The 26213-nt window shown below is 38.8% G+C and overlaps 1 protein-coding gene across 2 annotated transcripts; it reads right to left on the reverse strand.

Annotated features, from left to right (window-relative positions):
* Window positions 1-8474: 8474 nt before the first annotated feature.
* Window positions 8475-25220, reverse strand: LOC137609757 (H(+)/Cl(-) exchange transporter 7-like). 2 transcript variants are annotated; one of them, XM_068337021.1, is made up of 25 exons: window positions 25003-25220; window positions 23486-23563; window positions 21415-21480; window positions 20893-20958; window positions 20621-20753; window positions 20329-20438; window positions 19796-19876; window positions 19649-19711; window positions 19404-19487; window positions 18659-18752; window positions 18285-18349; window positions 18038-18154; window positions 17887-17941; window positions 17482-17542; window positions 13537-13678; window positions 13064-13157; window positions 12777-12949; window positions 12520-12571; window positions 11981-12108; window positions 11506-11591; window positions 11195-11327; window positions 10821-10880; window positions 10555-10731; window positions 9565-9645; window positions 8475-9397 (listed from the first exon to the last, which is right to left on the reverse strand). In XM_068337021.1, the coding sequence occupies exons 1-25, from the start codon at window positions 25114-25116 to the stop codon at window positions 9311-9313; spliced, it is 2400 nt and encodes a 799-aa protein (XP_068193122.1). In that variant the 5' UTR covers window positions 25117-25220; the 3' UTR covers window positions 8475-9310. The 2 variants fall into 2 exon arrangements, with proteins under 2 accessions (XP_068193122.1, XP_068193123.1); XM_068337022.1 differs by lacking the exon at window positions 23486-23563.
* Between the last annotated feature and the right edge of the window lie 993 nt (window positions 25221-26213).

A 26213-nucleotide genomic window follows, 5' to 3' on the forward strand; every position in this document is an offset into this window, starting at 1 on the left:
GGAATATCAAGAGGTGGAAGAATTTGACCGGACAAACCCAGACTTTAGAACCCTGTATCTTCCAGGTATTTTTGTAAAACTTTGTCGTCATCGATAAGCGCACGTGACAACAACAAAAAGAATCGTGGATATGACACTAAATGCTGAAATTAAGATTGGTAAATCCACACATAAAAAAACAGAGTTGGAGAATAAAGACAAAGAATTCAGCAGTAGTCTCGCAAGAAAAGGGCCATTGAGTTGCCAGCATCTGGAAGAGGAACATCTTATCAAGTTATATCAGTGGTGAGCGGTCAGGGCCAGCAAGGCCTTCTCTGCTGGTCTAACATAACCAGAGATCATGTTAATAAATATGATGAAAGTTAATTATATTTTAATGCATTTTCCTTAAATATATTCAAATATATGTATAAATATATAATTATACATTTGGATATAATATGACATTGGCCAACACTGGGTAGGTGTTCTGTTTTTAGATTTGAGAGGTTTTATCCAACCAGAATTCAGCTAGCTTGTGTTGCCAGGTTGATTGAAATCTGCCCAGGATCTTCAGAATCTTGAATACAGGTGTCCCTGCACTTTGAGTGAAAGGGAACATATAGTTAATACAGATGCAACAGCCAATCAGATCACGAGTTGGCGATGCTAAGGCCTTCTAGCTGGCCTCACATTCACCTGACATGTACGTGTCCTGTGATTGGATGCTCACTCTGAGAAGGCGGCGCTATGCAGATGCTATGCAGATGCACATTTGAAGAGAAGCTCTAGTGAGACAAGAGTGCGATCCCTGAAGGAGCTAACCTGTTCTAGCTAACATGTTCTAGCTAACCTGAACTAGCTCACCTGTTCTAGCTCACCTGTTCTAGCTCACCTGAGCTACCTAACCTGAAATAGCTAACTTGAACTAATGAACCTGTTCTAGCTAGTGGAGTGTACTTGAAGAAAGAAAGGAGAATGGATTTTGTGTTTAAATAAGCTGTTTGAAAAGAGTTGTTTTGGTGAGTACAGGCATTTCATTTATCGAAGTTTTCATATTTCATGTTCTTGTAATTTAATTTCATTTACGTCAAATCAATTATTATGAAATAAAATGACAAATATACTAAAAATTAAAACAACTCTTGCTCTTCTGCAAGGTGTGTAAATAATGTGGCACACTTGCGCTGTTGTGTGATTGTAGTGGAGATACACGAGGAGACTTTTGTCCCTGTTGGAAAACAGCCTGTTCTATACCTGATAGAGGTGATGTGTTAGTGTATGTCTGTATTTCGTTTCTCTAGCTGTGGTGTCATAAATGATGGTCATTTCAGTCGGTTTTGATGTGTGACATCTATAAAAGGTGTGGTCACAGGGTAGCACATCACTTTCCCTGTGATGTGCAAGTGACAATACAAGAAGTGGGGCTGACGCTGGTTTTTGTCCCATTTTAGAGAAGTTATAAATGTCTCCGTCCTGAACGCTACATTGGTGGCAGCGGTGGTTTGACTAAGGATAGCATCACTGAAGGCTGATGCTATATATATTTATATTATATATATATATATATATATATATATATATGGAAAAAGAGCAGAAGAGAGCAGTGGTGATAGATGTGGCGATTCCAGCTGATGCCAACATCAGGAAGAAGGAACAGAAAAGATTGAGAAGTATCAAGGGTTGAAAGAACAGCTGGAACAGATGTGGAAGGTCAAGGTTAATGTGGTCCCCGTGGTAGTAGGAGCACTTGGGGCAGTGACCCCCAAACTGGAAGAGGGGCTCCAGCAGATTCCTGGAACAACATCTGAAGCCTCAGTCCAGAAGAGCGCAGTCCTAGGAACAGCTAAGATACTGCGCAGAACCCTCAGACTCTCAGGCCTCTGGTAGAGGACCCGAGCTTGAGGATGACACACAGATACCACCTCACAAGGATGAGAGGGACATTTTATTTTATATATAGAGTGGACGCAATCCACTTTATGTTCTCCCAGATTAGGTAAGTGCCCGCCCTGAATCTCCAGCCTGTCTATCCTGCCTGTTCTTGTACCCTGCTCTTATCCTGCCTGTTGCCAACCCCTCATCAGATCTGTCTGCCTGGTTTTGATTGTTTTGCGCCTGAGCCTGCCTGACTGTTGGATTGTGCCCGTTCGCCTGTCACCTGTCTGATTCATCTGCATTTTGGACTAATTACCCGGTACCAGAACCCTGCCTGTCTGATTAAACCTTTTGAGACTCCTGACCCACCTGCTTGTCTGTTGTGCTTTTGGGTTCTCCCCCAGTTTTGTCAGCCGTGACAATTTAGGAACAAAAACGAGGCTCCAAAATGACAATGTGATGAAGGAAGTCACTGCTTTGATATTTATTGTAAGTACTGCATCCTAAATGGAGCACTATGTCACAGTAACTGTTTAAGTTCATGTGAGTCATTTCTCTCTTTTAATAATCAGTTCATATCATCTTTCCTATGCCTGATAACTGTTCACCATGTCTGGGATGTATGTGCAGCCTGCCCTGATTTGTCAGTTGTTACAATCCTTTGAGACCCGCTGTCACTTCTGTTCTAATACTATAACGAGACCTCTGGGACACTGAAACACACACACATAGACAGACACAAACACAGCAGAAGATAAAAAAAATCTATCAGAGGTTGACCAAGCTAGAGAGAGCCTTTACATTGAAAGACAAGGCAAAGTAATAATGAAGAACATGATGGCATCACAGTGGGCCATTTGCTTCCGTCTCTGATGCTGCTGTCAGTGTGTGGCCTTTTTCTGTATCAACATAGCCTGATTCAAACCGTCATCTGCGAGGCGTGAGGCACATAAAGAGTCAAGAGACTCTAACGCCTGTCAATGCCAACCAACAAAATGGACCGCTAATATTCTGACACTTTCACTGGTACATATGTTGTGGTTACTTCTTCTTTGGTGTGCTTGCTGTGGCAGCTCTAAGAAATCTGCCACATGGGCCTAGAATTTTATAACAAAGAAATACAGAACACTTCCTGCCTCTGAGCAGCCATGGATCCCTCTCTTATAATTTCACATTAATCAACACTATTTAGAGTTACACCAGAGGACAGCATATTACATGTGCACTTCATAAGAACAACCTGAACACGAAGCCGTTTTGGTGTCAAAATGTGAGGAAAATGTGTAGTTTGTCATGAAAGCGTCACATTATTGGTTTGGGAACAATGAGGGTGAAGAACGGATCAGAATCTGCCCACATTTACTTCTCCTATTAGAATGGATCGACTAAAAACCTGATCAGCTGGAAGACAAGGGCTGGAAAACACACATGACACAGATACAAGAAATGACTCCTGTGAGCTCTCTGACCTCCCCCGTTCACACACACACACACACACACACACACACACACACAGAGAGACAGAGAAGCGGGTACCTGGCCTTAAATGTGAATTTAATGTGAATTTAAATGCATCAACATAAAGTGAGTAAAATCACTTGTGCATTTTTATGTGTGTGAACAGAAACACAAACACTAAAGCTGGCAGTACAAATACACACATACCACAAAACACAGAAATAACGCACATTACAAATCTCATATACAGGAAATCAATAACTATTGATCTGCCACCTTTGGATTGTCTTGGTATCGCCTCGTGTTCGACATAAAAACCTCCAAACCCACCAAGATAGAAACATATGGAGCACACACACATGCACATTTGACCACCACACACACTCTTACACAACTTTAATCTTTAAATTATGAATCCTTCAAAATAAAACACAAAAACGCATACATTATGAAGTTTTCAAACTTTGATAAATGAAGTCCAATTAATCCAATAAATCACACACACACACACACACACACACACACACAGGCACCCTGCTTATCTGCCTGCCTCACCTCTGTAGCACACAGTCAACCAGAGCAGCTCCAGCACCTGACCCCCAAACTCACAAGTGTCCACTCCCATCATGGTGCCCTTCTGGGGGGGCTGCACCCTGTGCAACGTTTGGCAGAAGAAGAACCAGAGAACCAAGGAACCTCCACAGGTAGCAGCAAAGTAGCAGAGCAGGGAGGGATTAAACAGGAGAGCAAGTGTTGGATGGGAAGGAAAAGGGAGTCAGACGAGCATCTTCTCCCAGGTGGAAATGTAAAAAAATATTGTTGGAGGGGTTGAAAAGGTCCTGTGTGTGGAAGACGGAGGCAGAGAGATGGGGAGGGGATCCTTGGGTGTGGATGTGATGGAGATGTGAGTGAACGAGAGAGAGGGAGAGAGGGAGGGAGGAGGGTGAAGGAGAATCAGCAGACGTCAGAAGCAGCTGGCGTATACACGTCCTCTTGTAAACTAGAGCAAAAAGAAAGACACATAAAAGCTCAAATAGATGCTGGCAGCTGTTTGTTTCTCCTGTCTGCAGCAGTGTGGAGGCTGGATGCTAACAACGGAAACAGGCTGTCGGTTAGCCTGCAAACCTGTCTGCAGCAGCATGTGTTTGTGTGTGGCACTCAGACGCTGGCTATCGATTCACAGACGAGTACACCCCCCCTCCTCGTCCTCATCCTCCTCCTCCTCGTGTCATGCAATTTCCTCCGGGATTATTAAAGTATCTATCTATCTATCATCAGCCTAGAGACTGCAATGAGCTCATCCTTTACCCCTTCTCCCTTTTTCTCTTTCCCTTCCACATTCACTTTTCCTCGACTTTCTCCCTCCTCTTTTTCCTCATTCTTTGTCATACAACTTCTTCATGCCTTTTGCTTTCCTTTTCAGTTTTCATCACTTTTTCATTGTCCACTCTTTCCGTCTACCTTTTAATCACTCTGTCACACCATCTCTCCATCTCTATTTATCTCACCCTCTCCTTCTCCTTCTTTATCTCTCTCTGTTTTTCACTGACCACACCCTGTCAGCATTATGCTTCCATCACGACTCTTACTCTCTTTTTTTCTGCTGTCTTTTCAATCTGTCATCAGTTTGTCAGGAGAGGGGATGCAGTATGATAGGATTTATGAGGGGGTCACTTCTCCCCACTTGACCATCAGACACTCTCCCTTTCACACACACTGTTAATCTGTCATTCAGCTATTGTTCAGCTGTCATGTCAGATGTAACGCTTATGTCACCCCCTGTCTCTCATTTTATTTGACAAACCTTTTCATGGATTAATCTTACTGTAAACATGAAGAGGATATGGTTTCACATTACTGTACTAATAATATTTAAACACAGAGGGCCAAGTTTTTCATGGAAATTGAAGTGCTGATACTACAAAATTTCGTGTCAGGTAGTTAAAAATGTAAATGAGTGTGAAGGGAGGCAAGAGTGTATTTAAGAGATAAGCAAATTAGCTGACATGACCAAGGTCACACTTTAAGGTTCAGAATTGTTTCTCTATTGTTCCAGTTCATTTCCCAGCTATTAAATTCCTCACAAGTTTAATAAAAAGCAGCAGTTATGCAGCAATAATTAGAGCTTGCAAAATTATGCTGCTACACTGTGGAGCATGTTTTGAACTGTGGCCTGAAACTCAACTGAAAACCTTTCTTCTCCTGTCTTTTTCAAACTCTACCTACTGCAGTACATATTAGACATCTTAATTTATTTTAATTTATGTTTTTTGGGTTTTTTTTGCCTGCATCTGACTGACTCGCTACATGTCTCTCTCACTCTCTCATTCTTCACCCAACCAGTAGATGACCATCTACTCTGCTCAAGGTTTATGTACCTGTATGTTAAAAGAAAGTTTTTTCCTTGCCTCAGTTCCTAAAGTGCTTGCTCACATGGGACAAGTTGGGTTCTACAAGAGCAGATTTTTTCCAGCACTATCAGGGAAGTCCTTTGAGATAGCATTTTATTATGATCTGATGATATTTGAAGTTGAATTGAACTGAGCATTGAATTTCCTTTTTAGTTTTTAGCATAAACTTGCTAAGTTTGAAATGTGACACACACATAAGGAGGAAACTGTGACCAAACTCAATTAGGTAATAGTTCCATCTTGGTGGAAAAAAATTATTTCTCTGACAACCGAATGTTGAGTATATTTGGACCAATACTGTTCTTTTGATTTCAAAATGCTGAATGTGTTAACAAGCAGCCCTGTTACTGAACACTTTACAAAGTCTGCTAGAAAACTAACATCTGATTACATATAGCATAAACTGCCATGGTCATCCTCAAGAATAAATGTGTTTATGAGCACAGAAGCAACATATATGTAGTTAGATAAAGGATTCCAAATTCCACACAAACTGTGAACACAAAACATAAAATGAGATTGAAACAGGAATTTCAAGCCAACCAGGCATGATTTGAGAGTGTCAGGTAAAATTCCGATATTAAAAAAATGTGAAGCATTCCTGGAATTTCAGGAATGCTTCACTACAGTATGACATGCTTAGAGTAATGTGAGATGTTTAATACATGACCTTAATACATGCTTGCATAATGACTATGTTGTCCATGTGCAGAGTGTGGAGCCCTTTCAGGCATCTTTTGTGAATCTAGGCTATACAAAAATAAATTAAGTTGAAACTTGAAACTGCTTGATTTAGATTCAGGGATGTGGTATACATCATGCATTGTGTGTGCCGATTCATTCACTGCTTTAGTCTATTTTATTCTGAATGGGAATATAATTTGTGAAATTAATGCCATGCTGTTTTGTATTGATAACTGATGGCTACCATAAACTCGTTACTACTCTGATTACTGAGGTAATTAATCAAGCTGGATGTTTGGCCATTTTGTCATTACCTTCATTTAGGGCTGTAACTTTAAAGCGTTAATTAGATTAATTCCGCTGCAAATTAACGCGCTATAAAAAATTAACGCAATCGCGAATGGCAAGTCAATGCGCAAGCATTTTAAATTTGGCCCATTGAGAGACCCGTAGGCTGCAGTGACGTCACTTCCTACCTGCGCCACTATTCAAAAGCAGAGCGACTGACAACAGAGATGGACGCGACACAGGAGAGCGAGGCAAGCCCAATCGGACCTTTGGGCGGAAAGTTTATTTATAAAAAGAACAAAGACGGGACTATCGACAAAAACGCAGTGATTCTGCGCTGTAGACCCTCCGTCAGTCCGCCCCAGGGCAGCTGTGGCTACACACGTAGCTTACCAACACCAAGTATGAATGAGGAGTGAATGAATAATGGATCCGATGTAAAGCGTCTTTGAGTGTCCAGAAAAGCGCTATATAAATCTAATCCATTAATATTATTGTAATTATTATTTGTACCTTTTGTAAAAGAATTTTCATATCACCGAAGCAGCTCCAGCCTAACGTATCATTTAAATGCAAAACATGTCAAGCATGTATCTGTCTGATAGCCGGCGACTTCGAAAGTGAAATATCCCAACTTTGATTAATGGCTCTCAACACATAGATATGGGTGACTTTAGTAACACCACAAGCGAAGTGTTTCAACAGTTTTATCATTTCAACCTCAGGACAAAATGTTAAAATGTCCCTTTATTCGTTTGACTATTACCTCAAAAATCAACTGTCCATTACTTTGGATTGTGGTTTAGTTAATATCTTATAAGCTGAAGACTGTCTTTAGAGTCAGACATTGCAAATACTTAGAAAGAGGTGCAAATCTATTATTTTAAAATGATCAACAACAGTATAACCTGAATTAATGTTCTTGCCTAGCGCTATAATTCACCTGTCAGTGTCAGCAGTGGTCCTTTCTCCTGTCTCTCCACCAACTTGTAGTACTAAAAATTCATGACATCCAGATTGCTTTATGGAAATATAAATCACCAGCAGGAGTGGCCCCCAGTGGAATGAGTAGCGTCTATAAAATGTGTGCTTGAAAAATGTCACCAGGAATGGTGTTATAAAGAATACCTAAGCATAAAGAGCCCCTTGAGTTCAGCTATGCAGAAACATTTTTCATTAGATATGAAAAACCTGCTAAAATTCTCAGCAGCCGAAGACTTCCTGCTGCTCCAGTCTATCCACTGAAAAGACGGCTGTTCAATGAATTTGGTCAGATCACAGAAATAAACATGGACACCAGTGTGTATTATTATTGGATTGACGTGTCACTGCTACATTTAGACCGTAAATATATTAAGAAAACCAGATTATTGCCACCACAGATGCTGGTAATAAATAGATACATGATACATACATAATACACAAATAACATAACAGTAGATTAGTTTTATTAATTCACAAAAGGCGTAGCCAGTGGTTGTAAAATTTGACATATTTGTATTTTAACATCTATAACTTCACAAAAACAGAAAAAAAATCCAAAGGATAAAACTAATGTCGTGCACAAAAAAGAAATTAACAGTGACATCTGAAGAAATGTTAGATTGACACAGTGACAATATTAAATCATAGTACTGGTTGTTAGTCTGACTGCAGAAACAAAATGACTGCTTTTCGAAAGTGGTGTAAACAACAGTTTACATTCATCTATAGCTTCAGGGGGAATAGTTGTGGGTATATCTAAAAAAAAGAGACATCTTCAGTAGTTAGTCAACGTGCAAACATTTGGAGGTGTGAAAAATAATGTCTGTACCTCTGAGTATCAATATTTTACTGATAGTATTAAAATATATTAACTCATGGAACTCATGTAATTATATATTTTATGAGAGGCCAAAGGAGCCACAATTCAAAAATAATCCAGCAGCTGTTAAGTTTCCTCTTCATTCTTCACTCCATTAGTGAAAGTATCTTTAATGTTGGAATATTTGAAACCCACAACTTGACCCGACAGGCAGAATCCTAAATACTACAAATTAAAACAAACTTCCAAACATCTACAATAAATAATGCTATTCGTTCAGTGCAAAACTAATGGAAAATAGTAGCCTTAAATAATTTGTGTTCTCTTGAATTGACTCCTGAACATGAACATTCATGATGTTGAGGAGGAAGAACAACACTAAAATATTTTACCAGCGAACACATGTCAAACTGATAATTCCTCTCTTCCAGGTGGGAACGCATCTGTTTGGAAAAATTTAATTATGACTTCATTTTACCCCAAACAACAACAAAAATGCAAACACCCTGTACCGTGCCTTACCACAACTGCCATCAAACAAACGGATAATGACAACGGAAATACTGAAAATATCAATGAATAAAAGGAATGAGGCTTAGTGGTGCGTTATATTGCTTCCAAATTTTACACCAAGAGTAGTTTGATATTTCAGTCACTCTTTTTTAGGTCTGTAAATGGGAGGGGAACATTTTGGCATCAAAGAGATTTTTTGTTGGCCCCTGATTGTGACCTATAGGGTTGTTAGCTGGTGGTTCGTTTCAGTGTACAAGGCATCAGGTGGTCGTAGTTCAATGTATGTGTGTGTGAGTTATGTCTGTGCCAGCTGAAGTTCCTCCAGTCCATGTTTTCCAATGTGATATCTGGCCAAGTCTTTCCTGGTAACTAGTCCAACCACCTGTTGAGGGAAAATTAGAGCCGCCATCATCCTCATCATCATCATCATCATCACAGCACTCAGATGTACTATATGATCTATATACGAAGAAGTGTTCTTATAAAGGTCATACACACATGGGTAAAGGATATAGACATAGACTGTGAAGCACAAACACACACTCTTACCCTGTTCTCATCATCCACCACCACCAAGTGTCTGAGACCCAGCGCTCTGAACAGCTTAAACACACGAGGCAGAGACGTTTCCTGCAAACAAATTATCCCGTTTAACTTAACGTATTTCATTTGCATAAAACAGCATTCACACCAGACTTTTTTTCTGCTGTTGTCACTTGTTGCCCGAGTGATTTTTTGCGCTCTCACCATCATCTGCCTGCTATACAGTACATCTCACTGAATGGCTATTTCCTTGTTTTCTATAATAGCATCCACTTCCCCGACCCCAACAGTATTGAACAGTGAGCGAATCTTGCCCCCTTGGGATCCATCTTGAGGAATGGGCAAAATTTCCCTCTAATGGCCTTGTTGTCATTCAGCACCCAAGCAATTTATCGCCTGAGCAAATTTTTTCTCAATCACAAATTCAAAATGACAAAGTATGTACAGTAATTCCTCACGCATTCGTGCATCAACACGCGTGGCTTCACTACATCGCTGATTTTTAGTAGGTATTCACGTGATACTGTACACGCATTCTATTGGCTGACACCATCCAGAAGTGTGCTACGTTCCGTGAGTCTCGGAACGCAGCGAACTTCCGTGAATCACAAAAGTGATTTAAACAGTCTATAAGAGTGTCGGAAAAGGTAATACAGACAGAAGGTTTGTTTAATATCAGAATGGGGAAGGTTCAATAAACGTTTAAATTACCGTAAATAATAAAATAGTTTGTCGCTACACTGCGGAATTTCGCGTGTGGTTCCTGGAATGCATTAACTGCGAGTAACAAGGGACTAATGTTAAACTATCATTAGCACAAAAAAAGGGTCTGGAATGAATGCAGGTTTATAACATTAAAAAAAACCACACAAAACATTTTATATAAATATATTGAAATAGAAAAGAGACCAGAACACAAACAATGTAAAACTATGTTAAGCTACAGTAAATTTCAAACAAACTCATTTTGATATTAAAAACCCTACGCCGTATCACCTGTGGTACAGTGTACGGCGTAGGGTTCATGAACTCAGTGAGGTCCATCATACACTCCCTCTCATCCTGTGAGACATGGATGCTCTGGATAGGAGGGAAGCGGGGGTATGCATCTCTGAAGTCCTTCAGCTGCAGTTTCCTCTGGGTCAGCCGGGACCGGGCCAACTCCACAAACACCTGCCAGAACAGAGGAAGAACAGGGGATGGCTCTACTCAAATAGACAAATGACACTTACTGTTAAGATCTTCACTACAACTGATGCTACCTTGTGCTTGAGGAGGACAATTAGCTGAGAGCGGAGGATGAGGCCGCAGAGTTTTGCTGGCTGAATTGGAGAAAAGAGCGTGTGATAAATGAAATAAATTAATTATATTTGAATTGAAGATTAAAGTTTAATTTAAATGCTTGTCTGGTACAATATCAGTCTATAACATTCAGTGATGTCACAGAAGTACAGTAATTGCATGCCTTATAATCTTTTGCCTATCATCTACTTACTCTTGCTACAGGACATTTAACCTTAAGCAGCTCATAAACAAAGTATGAGGATCTTACTTATTCATTTTATTTATTGAAGTCAGTTAATTGTGCTACCTAAAAGAGAAGAAACCTAATTTGAAAACCAAACCCATACACTACCTCATCATTATCAGTGACCTGCACGACAACAGGAAAGCCGTTGTGATTGGTGGATGTACTGCTGAGGATATCCACAACAGTCCCCACCTTCTCTATCCTGTTCAAACAGGTGACTGGGGAACTCATCACTTCTCTGGTTAAGACAATTGAAAAAAGAAAAAAAAACCTGAATGAGTAAGTGCTGGACTGAAACCTAAACTTAGTTCTTTACACAAAGGAAAACATTCTTCACAACAACACTGAACTGAAATAAAAACCCTTGGTCAAAACAGACTGGCTCTCGCTGAGCTAACAGACAGAACAGATCTTACCTAGCGGTCAGCCAGTGGGAGGTGGCAGGAGCCTCCCAGTGCAGGAAGGGAACACTTTGCAACTTAATATGAATATCATAAAGACCCTGACGAAAGAAGAGTCTGTCTTAGTGTCCCATTCCCAAACACCATGCTCACTATGAACACAATTTATATTTAGTTCTGTCAAATAAGAAACAGCGCATTTTGCTGTTTTGTACCAACAGGAAATGATTTACTCTCACCACCAGATGGCAGCTAAACTGTAACTCCATAGTGTTCCCACGTCCACTTCAAAAGAAATGGATGTGGGATGTTAGGATCACAAGATTTTTTTTTACTGGAGGTGTTTCAATCCCTGTAATTTACATAAATTTTCTGTTTCATTATGAGCCACTCTATTTCCGTTGTTACTAAACTAAGAGCAGAAATCCTGATTTTTCCACATTGGGCAGTCAGATAAATGGAGACAGGAACATGACATCTTTTTACTTACCTCCACAATGTAGTCTCCTACTATTTTAGCCGTCATAAGGACCAACATGATAGGAAGGCCATATGTGACATTTCCTGTAGCCTCCACCATGATAACAGTCAAACTGAGAGTCATCCTCACAATGCCACCTGTGAGGAGCAGTACATAATTACTGGTGCTAACCTTCCATTTTCATTTTTATGTTAAACAGAATAAATATAAACGTGGATCATCCTCTCTCATATTAGGAATGCCACCGGAGTGACCTCATCAGAAGTTAAGTAATCAAGCATATCAGTGTCAGGGAGTGGAGACCCTGCCCCTATAAAAGGGGCCTGACACAAAAATCTCTTTTTGCTGGGAATAGAAGTTCACTCCTGTGAACAGTCTCCCCATAACCTTCATTAACTGTCCACTGACATAAATAAAAATTCCTAACAGTCTGCAAGGAGTCTGAGAACTAAAAAAGGCTTGTCCTTCATATTAATGATTTAATCCATCCATTTAAATTTATGTTAAGGGCTGAAATCATTATCAATGACAGGGTTAACATTACTCACCTAACTGAGCTGCAGCTCCAATCAGGGCGTATTTACCAGGGTCAGCCCAGATCTAATAATAGTAAAACATAAAATGTAAAACATTAGTTTACTTCAAGAAGATCAAACTCAAAAATCTACAATACAAGATCCATTTCCATTTTGTGCTTTGAACAACAAGACCACTTTAAATAAACCAAAAGTGGGGGTTTAGGCTTTGAATCAATCAAAAATTCAACACAGAACTAAATTACAGAGCATCATTCACACACACTAACCGAGTCGGTGGGGGTGATGGAAGCCAGCAGTATTCCAAACAACCTTCCCCAAGCCGCTCCTATTAGCAGTGATGGGATGAAGACTCCAGCAGACACGGACAAGCCGTATGTCCAACATGCCAGGAAGAAATACGTCAGGGTGAACAAACTCAGCGTCAAAGGATTATAGCTTCCTTTAAGGGGGAGAAGGAGAGCAAATAACACTTGACATAGAAAATAAGAAATCCATTGTTTAAGAAAAAAAGTTACATGCTATATACAGTTATTTTACCAGCAAACGGCTTCACCTGGTTGGTTGTGTAAGAGACTACGAACACTTCTCTCAGGAGTATTGAAGAAGGCTGTTGCCATGGCATTATATTCTCCATCTGCACAAAACAACTTCAAGAAACAGACAACAAGAGACAGGTGATTTGTGTCCTTGCTGAAGCTCTTACATGACATTTACATGCTGCCATAAAACTCAACAATTAGAACATTAGGAAAGACAAAAATCACTGAAGGAATGTCGTAATGTGACAACAGCATGCTAACATGCTCACAATGGCAAATGTTGGTCATTTAAAATGTTGAGCCTTTGTTTAGCTCATTCGCGATGACACATTTATTTCACATTTAACATACAGTATATGTGAAGCAGATGAGAGCGTAACCTTTTTTCAAAATAGACACCTTAACGTCACTCTTCATCGTCCTAAATATGTCAGGAAGAGGTTTTCTAGGCACTAATAAGGGCGACATGTGTCAGAGGGGTGTGTACCTGCAGTGGGTACTCTTCATTGTGTTCTGGCCCCAAAGGCTGACAGTCATTGGAGAAGTAGATCATAGTGAATGACACTGTTGCAGTCACTGCAGCAACTAACATGGCCTCCATCACTTGTAAACAAGGGCGATGAACATACCTGAAAAATGTAAGAGGAGGAAAATGTCAAACACTGGAAATAAGGAAGCTAACACCTGCCAAATACTGTCAGGCTCAGAAAGGAATTTCCCATCTGAGGTTTTTGATTGGAAAACAATCATTCCCTGCCAAAGCTGTCATCTTGTGCCTTCAGGCAAGTTGCTGTAGAATTGTCAAGGGTGCTAAGTCATCATTACCCAATGAAACATTTCCTTCTAACCACTCACTGGAATAGATAACAGAGGTATAATTAGGTACAGGTAGTCCTAAATCTACGAATACAATTGGTTATTTGAGGTTATTTTTAAGCTAAATTGTGCACTTCATTATTTATTACATTTCAAACTGTAATCGCTATTTGAGGTCATTTAAATGCCATTACTACTCTAAATACAAAAGTACAATTCTAAGATTCACCAGAAACAATTACAAGATATAAAAACAACACATAAAATAGTCTATTATGGTAATGTAACCTTTACATCTCTACCTCTGCTGAATGAATTTTATCCTCGGGGTGTAGAAGTTAAAATAAGCTTTAAGCCACTAAGGAATTTCAATACATTTACGTGAAGACACACTAATGCATTTTCTTGTAATCAAAAGTTTGACATGGCACTTAATGATTGATTACTCTGTTTTATTTCCATTAAGTTTCTCAGTTAACCCAACCAATGACTAAAATCAAATAGCAAAACGTCCCAAGTTCAGCATTCAGTGTTCCTACATCTTTTTTTTTTGTCTTGTCTGCATGTATTCTCATATTTTAACACCATAAAAGGGGGTCAACTTTTTATGAGATCAACGCTTATTTTAGTCTTGCAGCAAAATCTTTTATATATTTTAATGTGTGCATGTGACCATCACCAGTCCTTTCTGGGAACTAAATTGTCAGTCTTTATTAGAATTTCCTATTGCCACAGAGGTAAGGCCTGCACCTCTGTGAGTTAAGGGGGAAAGCAAAGGGAGACAGGGAGAGAAAACACAAACAAGATAGTTCCTACATCATTTAACTCCTCCTGGCACAAACTTTCAACCAGATCCGAATTGTCAGCAGTCTCGATGTTCACAAACGTCCCCACGCACATAAATTCATGTGCATTCATCTTCTGCTCAGAATTTCACAGAGATGTCAAGAAAAGAAGGACGAAGCACTGCAGATGATGCACAGAAAAACCAAAACGGCCACATGAAGTCCGATATCAAAGCAAACCTTTCACTAAGTCTGACATTTACTGAGTTATTTTAGCATGATGTGAAATCTTGATCTATCTTCTACTTTGATGATCTATGGGGTGTCAATATTAGTCTGCTCAACGTGGGCTGAGGCAGAAAAGGTAACTATAGTAGTAAGACACGGAGCCGCGCAGTTGTTTGTATCTACGAATGTTCAGAAGTCGAATGTTCACATCTTGAGGAATACCTGTACTGATTTATTTGCTGTAGCGATTTATTTGCTGCAATAATCCTGCATTAAATATCTGTGGTTAATTATGGTTTTACATTTTTCCTTTCTCACAAGCCTTTCTGACCACAGACTATAGGGGTTGCAGATGAAAAAGGATAAACTGTAAAATAGGCAGCATAAAAGTACACAAAAGTATTACATTAACTAAATCAAATTTTTAAAAGAAATGTAATGTTTTATTATATGTTTATTACAGGTTGTATCAGTTGCATTTGGTAGCGTCAAATGTATCAGGTTTTTTTGGTTTGTAAAAGCTGCTGTCAGAAGAGTCTGTTTGTGCAACTAGTCGTTTTCTGCAAACACCACTTTTCCTAAGTGAAGGTATTTGTGTTTGATTGGGATAACCTGGTCAGTTCTCAAGCTGAAACCGTCATTTGAACTTGTAACATGATTGCAGTTGTTTAAATGTGCTACAGTGAAAGATTCCATGTTCTTTCATCACAATACTGTTAAGTATGGCTGTTATATTTTTTGAAAATATACAGAACAAAACACAGCGGTCCAGTCAACAACAGACATAGAATGAAAAACCACAGGTATCTTAATACTCTGCTCCCAGACTTGTCAGTCAGACAGTGATCGTACCTGTTTTATCTATTTTTAAACAATCACAAGATACACTACTTCTGAGAAGAAGAACCCTCATGAAAACTTCCTTGTCTTAATCCCCACCCTGTGTTTGTGTAGTGATGGCATGCTTTATCCCAGCCGGGTTTGTTTTTCTTGACACATGTAAAAAAAATCTTAATGAGTCACAATATCAAATGTGACTTTTCCTATAGGCTGAAGACAATTTGATCAGTTTGAACCACTTCACCCCTTGTCTTTTTTTTCCATTAGTGCACTTTTGCTAATAGAACTAGACAAACGCAAATGACGGAGAAAAAAGTTGGATCGTCATGTTTCTACAGTCTGTTCCTGTATTATCTGTTGTTGGTGTGTAGATAATCTATTTCAACCCATTTTTCCTGACATTGTTCTTCATGAGTCTTTATCTTGTGTATCAATTGTTCCAAAACATATATTTCATTCACAATTCTCAACCAGATATCTTTTGTTGGGAGGTCTGGCTTATGTCAACTTCTCGTGATCGCCTTTTTACAAGCTACTAACAAAATTTTCCTTAAGTATCTGTCTTCTTTCAACACCACAAGTTCTTTCATATTGCCAAATAAAATAACATACATGTCTTGCGTATATCTTAGCCCAGAAATTCAACAATAACAACATGATTTACAATTTAAAGGCAAAGCCAAAAAACATGAGAATGATCTACATTTATAGCCCCACATTTCCTCCAATGTGTCCAGGACACAAAAGAATATTTTCTCCCCTAATTTTGGGTGTGATACAAAAATCTCATTAAGTTCTACCAGTAATACAACCTCAAACATGCAATGATGTACATTTTTGTATCCTCCAAATATGCAACCATTCATCCTCAGAAGTCACCTTGTTCCCATTTCAGTTTTATCTATGAAGTTGTATTCTCTCTTCTCTCCATTAGGTGGCCAAACATTGTAGAAATCACTCTGCATTCCTTTGACTTGTATATGCCAATTTCTATATTTATCAGGCCATTTAATCCAAATTTGCAGTATATTTTATTTCTCTGTCAAAAACCTCCCTTAGTTGCAAGGATCTAAATCATTCTTGGTTACTTAGCTCATAACTTTGTTTAATCTCATGAAAATTCCCAATTTTTACTGTACATTTTTCCATTATTCCATTCTGAATGTTTAAGTCTCTGGTCAAAAGAACTGGGGAAAATACACCTATCAAAGGCTGTCCATCCCAGTAGTCTACGCTTTCTCCAGTTTATTGTTTTGGTCTAAGTCAGCAGGAGGCAGAAGGGGGTTGTCTACACAAAATCCCTGTAGTAGTCCATCAATTTAGTTTCAATCTCTTTGGGTTCATAGATTAGCTGACTTGAATTTATATCCCCTACCTAGTGAATTGTTCTGTTGGTCTGTTGTTGTTTTTTTTACCCTTTTGCCAGTAGTTCGGTTGCCTTCTACCCCACTGCAATAATTTGATTGTTTCAGAAATCTTGTTTTGTTTTCTTCTCAATTTCTGTGGTTAATAATCTATATTATCGTTAAATTCTTCAATTATGGGAAGCTTATGAAGTTCTATGTGGTTCCATTTTAAACAGCTTCTCCTTTTCCTTCTTGTAGGCTTCCTTTATACATGTAGTTATCTTAACTGCTGTTGTCTTTGCAATAAGTTTTCCGCTTATAACTACCTTATGGACATTCCAGAAAATAAAAGGTGAACCTCTTTGTTGTCTTCTTCCTTTTGATAAGCTGTACACTTCACCTTGTTCTATACTTTACCTGATCCTGAAGATGGTCAGCCAGTAATTGAGAACATTGAACAGGGCTCCTAGCAATCCACCTAAAAAGGAAGGTGATGAAAATGAATGCTTCACTTATTATGTAAACCAATTAGGAGCAGCTTACATTTTACATGACACAAGTTATTACCCACATTTCTGTCATTTCAATAAAAAATAAGTAAATAAATAAAAATTGGGTTTTCATGACTTTCATAGTGACAAAAAGTTACCTTTAGACAGGTAACCTTCTACAGCGTAAACTACTGAAAAAACAATTTATACTTGTGTCCGAGTGGATGTAAGTATAAAAAAAGACCTCTCTGAAATTCAGAAACGGATGGTTAGACAGACGCTTCAATCCGCTTACATCAAGGTCAGGCACACCTCAAAGTAAAGTCTTTACCTATAGCTCCCATAGCGATGAACAAGGGAATCTCATAGAGGTTATAGGCCACACTCTGAAAAAGGGAAAAATATTATGGCATCATTTGCACTGATGACCAAAGCACAAAGACGGAATAAAATATATAAAACATATGACAAAGGATTCTCACATCACTCTCAAAGCGTCCAAAGTTGATGAGACCTGGACTGGAAAGGTCTCCGGTTTTGTTGTGGTAGATGCTGAGGAAGAAGTTCAGGGTGAAGGTTGAGACCATGGAAGCAAAGAACTGCAGATGAGGAGGAGAGACGAGAAAAAGAAGCAGAAAAGGTTTAACTGATCTATCAACCTCCACAAAACTGCACAAGCATTCCTTTATGATGAGAGTGGGGAGGTATACTAAGGACAATGTCACTTACTATCCTCCATGTCAGCATCTGGTTCCAGAAAGACGCTCCTTCCTCAAGAGAGAACAGAACTCCGCCTGTCCACAAAGAAGAAAACAGTCACAAAACCTGAGGATCCTATGATTAATAAGACTTCTACTGGTTAAAAAAAAAGTAAAAATACACATAGCAAGAAGATTAGCACAGAAAACCTCTGGTGGCATCCTCCATTGATCAACCTGTAGTATCTCCTAAAAATTATTAATATCTAAAACACTGGTGGAAATTTGTCTTTGTATGCATAATTGCAGATTTCCTCTGTTCAGGTAGGCCAAATGGCATTTTTGAGTGAAATGAAAAATAAAGTTACATGTTTGCCCCGTGCTCTAAGATTGTTATCTTTTTACCGACTGGTGCTCCAAAAGCAGCTGAAACCCCGGCAGCAGCTCCAGCAGACACAAAATCACGTTTTTCTGTGTCCCTCCGGAAGTATTCAAAGATCTACACACACAAAAGAACAAAAACATTCAGTGACTCTGCTTCCAGCCTTCAGCAGGATCTCAGCAGACACACATCTTTGTATTGATAAATCAAATTAAAAGTCAATCTGCTCAGGAAGGCCTTCACGCAATTTTTAAAATGTTCTCATTTTACTCTTACTACATCATGAATCATTTGTGTTATTCTGTTTATTCTATTTTTCTACAGAGAATAATTTCATGTATTTTTTTGTACTAGAATCATTTTTGTCATAAGTAGAATTCAATAATTTTATTTTCATTTTCATTTAATATTCCTCTTTAACCATCCATCTTTTAGTCATGTCTCATTCCTACATGAAGCACAATCATTATCGGCATCCTTCATCACATGATGTTGTTTCTAATAGGTTTAGCTCTACAAAAAGAAAACATCTCATGGTGAAATTGACATAACAAAGCATAGTGTATGCATAGTAGTGGTACTGCTGTTGTTGGAGATGATCAGGGAGGTAAATACTTCTACAATAAACTTACACACATGACCAACAACATACAAAGTGCACTTTGAATCACATTTGATTAAACTGAGAAGTGAAAGTGAACATAAAAAAAGTCTGAAGTTTCCAGTTCAACTTTTTATGTCTTTCTGTTGAGCAGTTTCTAAACCCACCTTGAAGTCTCTCTTCAAGGAGGTGCTCCTGCCCTGGGAGACTCCTGCAGCTACGACAGCGCCAGAGTGAATCATGGGTCCTTCCTTGAAGGATTATGGGAAAACAGAAAAGCAGCTAAGATTTGACAGTCATATCAAAGACAATGAGAATGGTGATTGTCCATTGGAATAAAAAAATCCAGGACTATGAGGACATTAAACATCTGGCCTGTAAGTGAAGTGTTATAAAGAGGGTTAAGGTTTACCTTTCCAACAGCCAGACCACCGACTACTGAGCAGATAACACCACACACTTTCACCACCAGTGTCTGTGGAAGTCAGACCCATTGTTCATGAACACTAAAAAACAGTCACTGCAGCACAGCCATTTAGGTGTGTTTATGTGCTTGTACCTTAAGTCGTACCACCCTGGGGACCTTCACTCCATTCAGGTAGCATTTAATCTGTGGGATACCGCTTCCAGCAGCAATGGGCTGCATGTGAAAAAAGAAAAATGAAAAAGGGGAGGAAGTAATTCATGATAGAAGATGATAATGTAGGGCTTCTGACTGGAGGAATACTTTCTGCAGTCCTTATCAGAGAATTTGATATTTTTCAAGTTCAAAATGAAACTAGAATCATCATCTTACTGCAAATAACATGCTATAACATATATATAACAACAGAAGTCACACTAGACATCCTGTGAGAAAGAAATTCAAAATCTAAAGCAAATCCATTTTTTTCTGCTTGAATAAAGAAAGTTGACCTCAGTTTCCCCTTCTGAGCACCAAATTAACCGAGGCTATCCAGATTGGCCTGACTAGAGAAGCATATTCTCCTTTAAAATTCTCAGTCTTGCCAATGTCTCCATCAAACTTCCCAGACACGCCATTGCTTAATGACTTGTTACACCTGATTATTATTTATTTATCTTAAGTCTCACCTCAAAAAAAGCAACAATAATAGCCCCCACCATGACAAAGGCGGAGTTGAGAATAGCCCAGAGTATGAGAGAGATTGACAGTCCACCAACATCTGTAAACTTCTCAATGTCTGTGAAGGGTCAAAGGTCAAGGAAGGATACACAGGGGCTTAAAACACAAAGGTGACATTAGCTAAGTGAGTCACCCAGCATTGTTCAGCTCAAACAAATTGCTTATCCTAACTATGTAAACAGTCAGTTAGAGCAAACATTTTAGTCTGAGTAGTGCAACTTGAATGAATTTTCAGGATACTTTCTTTGACCACTTGGTATTTGATTCCAGCCATTTCCTCCACCACAATATCTATGAAACAAGCAATCAGGCCCGTCAGAAAGCCAATCAGACCGCAGACCACCCAGCGACTGATCTCCAGACAGCGAAAGCCCTACAAATACAAAATGAGAGCATACAAGAAAAAATGAAACAAGCAGAGGAGGCAGGGTGCGAGTGAAAACAATAGATGGATTATCAACATTTATTATTAAGATACAATTATATATTCTAGTGATTTTCACTTTACTTACCATGTGACTCATCCTCCTCTCCTCCTCCAGAAACAGCTGGTTCTCAATGTTATCATAGTCTAGACTCTGGAATAACAATAAAACAAAGGTAAACATATAATGAGATATTTACTTCTGTTCCTCAACTGATCATAATGAACAGATCCCAAAAATATGATCTATATGATTTTGATATATATATGATTTTGATATATGATTTTGTGTGTGTGTGTGTGTGTGTGTGTGTGTGTGTGTGTGTGTGTGTGTGTGTGTGTGTGTGTGTGTGTGTGTGTGTGTGTGTGTGTGTGTGTGTGTGTGTGTGTGTGTGTGTGTGTTTCCATTAATTAACAGGATCACTGCCCTCTTTATTCCACTGTGTTGCCCAGGCTTTGTGACTCATTTATAGTTTCCCAACATCAACATTGAGCATTTTTGAGTTCCAACAAGGACTAACCTAATTACTTGCAAAGTTTCATTTTGAATAACGCAAAAAAGCTTTAACTGTAGTGCAGCCTATACTGTTTGGTGAATGGGCTAACTTACCTCAAATTTAAGTGAAAGCAACTTCTCATTATGAGGGATCTCTTTGGGCCTTCCCCTGAGAGAGTCCTGTATGGTAAAACACAAAAAAAGCACGTGCATGAAAATAAAATGCACTTCTGACCTCTAGTCTGTTAAATCATGTGACAACACAGTTATGAGTGTGGAACTAATGACATCAGGGGAGTCATGCAGTTTGGCTACATTAGCAGGAACCACAGAAGCAATTCACAAAAATCTGAAATCTCAGAGTGAATACAAAAGTAAAAGAGAAAAAGGGGACAGGTTTAGCAATTTTCATCAAATAAAACTGGAGCATCACCACTAGAGTGGATGTAAGATGCGGGAAATGTCAGAAAAAGTGTTCCCTCTACAACCTAAAAAAAAAGGGAATTCTTGTAGGTGTCTCTCAACATTATTGCAAACCATTTTGTTGGGGTGCAAAAAAGTGTATTCTGACACACATACAAGTGAGCCGCATGCAAATTTCCACTGATCAGCCATAACATTTTGACCAGTGACAGTTGAAGTAAATAGCATTAAATATCTCTTTATCACGGCACCTGTTATTGGACGCAAAATATTACACAACGAGTGAATAGTCTGACCTCAACGCAAAGCGTTAAAGGTGGATGAAATGGGCAAAAGTAAAGATATGAGTGAGTTTGGATGAGAGCCTAAGCATCTGTGGGACTTGCTGGACAAACAAGTCTGATTCATGGAGGCCTGACCTCGCATGTCAAAGTACTGAAGGGTTCTGTTGTTAACATGTTGGTGTCAGACACCTCCACCTTCAGAGGTCAGGTGGAGCCCAGGACTCAATGGATCAGGTGTTCATAATGTTGTGGCTGAACAGTAACAGCTCTCTGCTTTACATGCAATGTTTAGATGGCCTGTCATAAAGCTGTCACCCATCTAGACATTACATAGCTGACAGTCACAGAAACAAACCACAGCACAGTGGACATAAACGTTTGTTCACACCATATCAGGAAAATCACATGCAAGGCATCCCATTTCCAGCAGACAATAACAACAGAGTTTAATCTGTTTTTTAGTCAACACATTTCTTCAATCATCCTGTACTGACAATTATAATGTTTGTGTCTTAGCAGGGTTATACAAAAACTATTTGACAGATTTTGTGAATCATTCTTTGAACATGTGACGAAAAGAATCCATTGAGTTTTGTAGTGAATCTAAAGGACCAGATCCCAAATGTCACCTATCCACGTTGAATATATCTGGAATTCTTAGTTTCACTCTTATGCCAAGTCTATTTCAGGAGGAGAAAAAAAATCCACATTTGTTCATGTTTCTTACCTGATATTTCAGTGGCCAACAAAATATAATAGGGATAGCTTTATTAGATCATGCCAATAATGAGAATTTGGATGAGGGCTTGATTTAAGAAGGAACTATTGAGGAGGTTGGTGCTGCACTGAGATTTGACCTTGATCTAACTGCAGCAGCAGCTAACGTGATTAAGCCTGAATTTTGTGGAAAATAATTGCCAGAAGGCGTCTTTTGAAACGATCTCGGCTGAACTCCCTGTGTCTTTGCTATTGTTGTTTTCTCACAGTATGTAAAATCAATCTGTTTCTATACGAATGGTTGAAAATGCATTTTAGAATGTACAGTATAATGAATGTACAGTATCAAACGTATGCCTTGCAAATACTCATCCTTTACAGTGTATCATGGTGGAAACAGACAGGAAGTTTCCAGTCATGTTTATTTATGCGCGGATGAGTCAACTGTCACTGTCCGATCTCATATGGCTTGAGCCATTTTCAGCAAGAAGTAATAGAGGTCAAATTAAGTGCACTGATGCTTTACAAATCAGGTCTTGGGTTTCATGTGTACACAAAGTCAGCCTGAGCATGATGCATGATGCTGTGTGTGTAACTGTAAGATAACTTGATGCTTCTCATAGGTTTTGGTTGCTGGAGTTTTGTTTGATATAGTGGATGAAATAAACACAAGAGCTGTCTAAAAGTAATGCCACTAAATGGAGAGATGTTTCAACAGGCAACAGAAAGAGACAAAGAATGGGATGACACTCAGACTTTACCTCATCTGATGCCATCTCCTCCTCCAAATCCACCGTGCTGAGTCTGCCTATCTGAAATATACTGCCTCCTTCAGACAGCTAGACATCACAAACAGTAACAGAAATATATGTATGGCTATGGGTAGCAATTTCCATGGTGCGTTTTCTTTAAACATCAAACAGATGTTTGCATCCAGCTAAGGTCAATGCTTTTTGAGACATAATCAACCCCACACACAGTGACTGACACTCCTCTTACCAGTGAGTGTGACATAGTCAAACTGAAGCAGAACTATCATCTGATAGGCGCATTTGTTCACTAAAGAAAATCTGTATGTTCAAAGTATGCTTTGAAAGGATTTAAAAATGCACCACCGTGTCCATCAGCAAATGCATTGTCTTAGGTATATCTCAGATTATATAACTCTACAGACATGGCTCCCACTCACTAGTCCAACATCACAGTGTAAGGATGTGGAGTTTAAAGTTTATCATGCCTCAAACAATTTCTTATTGTTTTGTTTGCATGCACAGGCTAAAAAAGGGTGACAATGCTGCTTCTAGCGTTCAGATCAATCCAGATCCTGTGTCATTACACATGGTCAACAAGAAAGTGAAGTGATCTGTTTTTATTGTTCCTCTGCATCCATAACGATGGAATAGATGCTCTATTATGGAATAGTGAGCACTCATTATTGTGGTATCGTAGGACTAGTTGCATATGTTTTCAGACCAACTGCTCAGAGAACTTAGACTCCTTTAACTAAACCTACATGTTGAAAAATGCAAGAAAAAAAACCTTTCCTAAGTGTACATGCAACCAAGCTGCATCAACGGATGCAGTTTGGTTGCAGCTTGGAATGGTGCATTTTTAAATCCACTGAGTCCAGATTTACATAGAAAGTGAAACTATTTTAATGCCACTAACGTTCCTCGTGTACCCACACATTCAGGCCATTCATAAGAGCAGCACACAACGATATACTGTATGTTCACATGGCTCTAATTTAACTAGACAGGTGAATTAATTCAACCCTTAAGACAAAATTCTAATATGTCTCATTTTTAACTTTACTTGTAAATCAATTAATCGTTTACCAAGGATAGAATAAACCTTGTGCAAGATTAAAATAATATTTAAAGCAGGCACATGTTACCTGAAATCTTTTTTTTTTTTAATTAACTTTAACTCTACCTCATTATCATCGCTATTGAGGCTTGTGACAGGTTTACAGATCGTGATGATAGTCTTTTTTAATATTACTGACAGATATAAGATATAATAGTGAGCAGTCCAGATAAGAAGCCACTGGGAGTGGTAGCTTTTCAAACCATTGTATGTTTTTTTAATAACTGCGAACATAAGAAAAAGGAAAACCCACCCGAAAAGGCATGCGCCATTTGGTTAATATTCAGCACAAGCATTTATTAAACGTGCAGCATCAAATGTAACCGAATAGATGTTAATAACGACCATCACCGCCTATCTTAGCAACAGCTTTCAAGGTACTGTATCTTCCCCAACATGCTAGCTGTACCTGTCTGGAGTGTCTGGGCTGTTCGGTCCCGTTGAGGAGGGGTGTCCCCTCCCCGGCCGTCACGGACTCATCGGCTCGGCTGGACCAGGACACTTTGGTCGTTATGTTGGCCATTGTGGCCCCCTCGGTAACTCGCCGCCCTGTCCGCCGCTAGTTTATTTCATCAGTTTCAGCTATCGCTGGCTACTTAGTGCTGCTAAGTCTGAGCTCCCCATGACCATAACTCGTGACGTTTTGTAAGGATCGCGTGAAGGGCCAAAAATATCGCTTTCGTAAAGTGGATGCTGGGATTTGTAGTTTAATGATCCTGGGCAAAAATAAAAATTAAACTTGAAAGTAATTACGTCAGTGTCGATCAAATATTGTTGACCAGTGTATGGAGAAGAATTATGATTCTTTACTGGTATTTTGAAGTGTTTTTTTATTTGTAGGTATCCAAAAGATTCAGAAAAACAATAATGATTTGTGTATTTTTTACTTTTATTGAATAAGTTATTTAAGTAATTATTTGTTATTTTGAAAGACTGCGTCACAACTTCAGGTTGGATTTTAATTGTTAGGACTGGGGATGTCTGGAATAAACATTCTGGAGTTGGAAAATGGAGTAGAATCAGGATTTAATTTGTCACTTTGTTTTTAATTTCAAGATAGTGATTTTATCACAAGTTCCATGTTTTGAGACTATTGTAGGAAACTGAGCTGGCCTGTATATACAATGTTTACCTCAGAAGAGGGAGTATTGTTAATTATTAATCCATTCATATGTAAGGTGTGTAGTCTGTTTGACATTGTATTGTTGGAGCTACAAGTGTTTCATATACCGGTACTATTGGGCAGTTTTAATTCATTGCATTTCGTCTTTTTTTTTTAGCTCATTGTGCTTTTTGCTTTTTAGATGTTGCCCTGATGCTGTCAAATAAAAGAAGTGTAGTCCTTTTCATTCACAGAAAATGTATCACAAAGTGTTTAACACAATATGAAATAAACACCTTCCCCCCGACACACACACACACACCCCATAAACCAAGTAAGGAATAGATAAATTATTATTAATACTGACTGGTGTTAAAGATGCAAATTAAAAGAAGAGGAGTCAAAACAAGAAAAGTAGTCTAAACGATGCTTATGTACTGATTGTTTGCTGATGCATCTAGATAATGATGAGCAAATAAATGCTACACATCAGTAGGAGACTTTAATTTGTAACCTGC

Source organism: Antennarius striatus, chromosome 16 (genome assembly GCF_040054535.1).
Source record: "Antennarius striatus isolate MH-2024 chromosome 16, ASM4005453v1, whole genome shotgun sequence".
Taxonomy (NCBI): domain Eukaryota; kingdom Metazoa; phylum Chordata; class Actinopteri; order Lophiiformes; family Antennariidae; genus Antennarius; species Antennarius striatus.

What these genes read in the sequence shown, in the direction of transcription:
- LOC137609757 (XM_068337021.1), bottom strand. Translation starts at nt 25,116, where the DNA reads ATGGCCAACATAACGACCAAAGTGTCCTGGTCCAGCCGAGCCGATGAG. An exon ending in AGATGCTGACATGGAGGATA is followed by an intron (nt 18,155 to 18,284) that starts GTAAGTGACATT and finishes CCTCATCTGCAG; the next exon opens with TTCTTTGCTTCCATGGTCTC. An exon ending in TAGGAGACTACATTGTGGAG is followed by an intron (nt 11,592 to 11,980) that starts GTAAGTAAAAAG and finishes TTCTTTCGTCAG; the next exon opens with GGTCTTTATGATATTCATAT.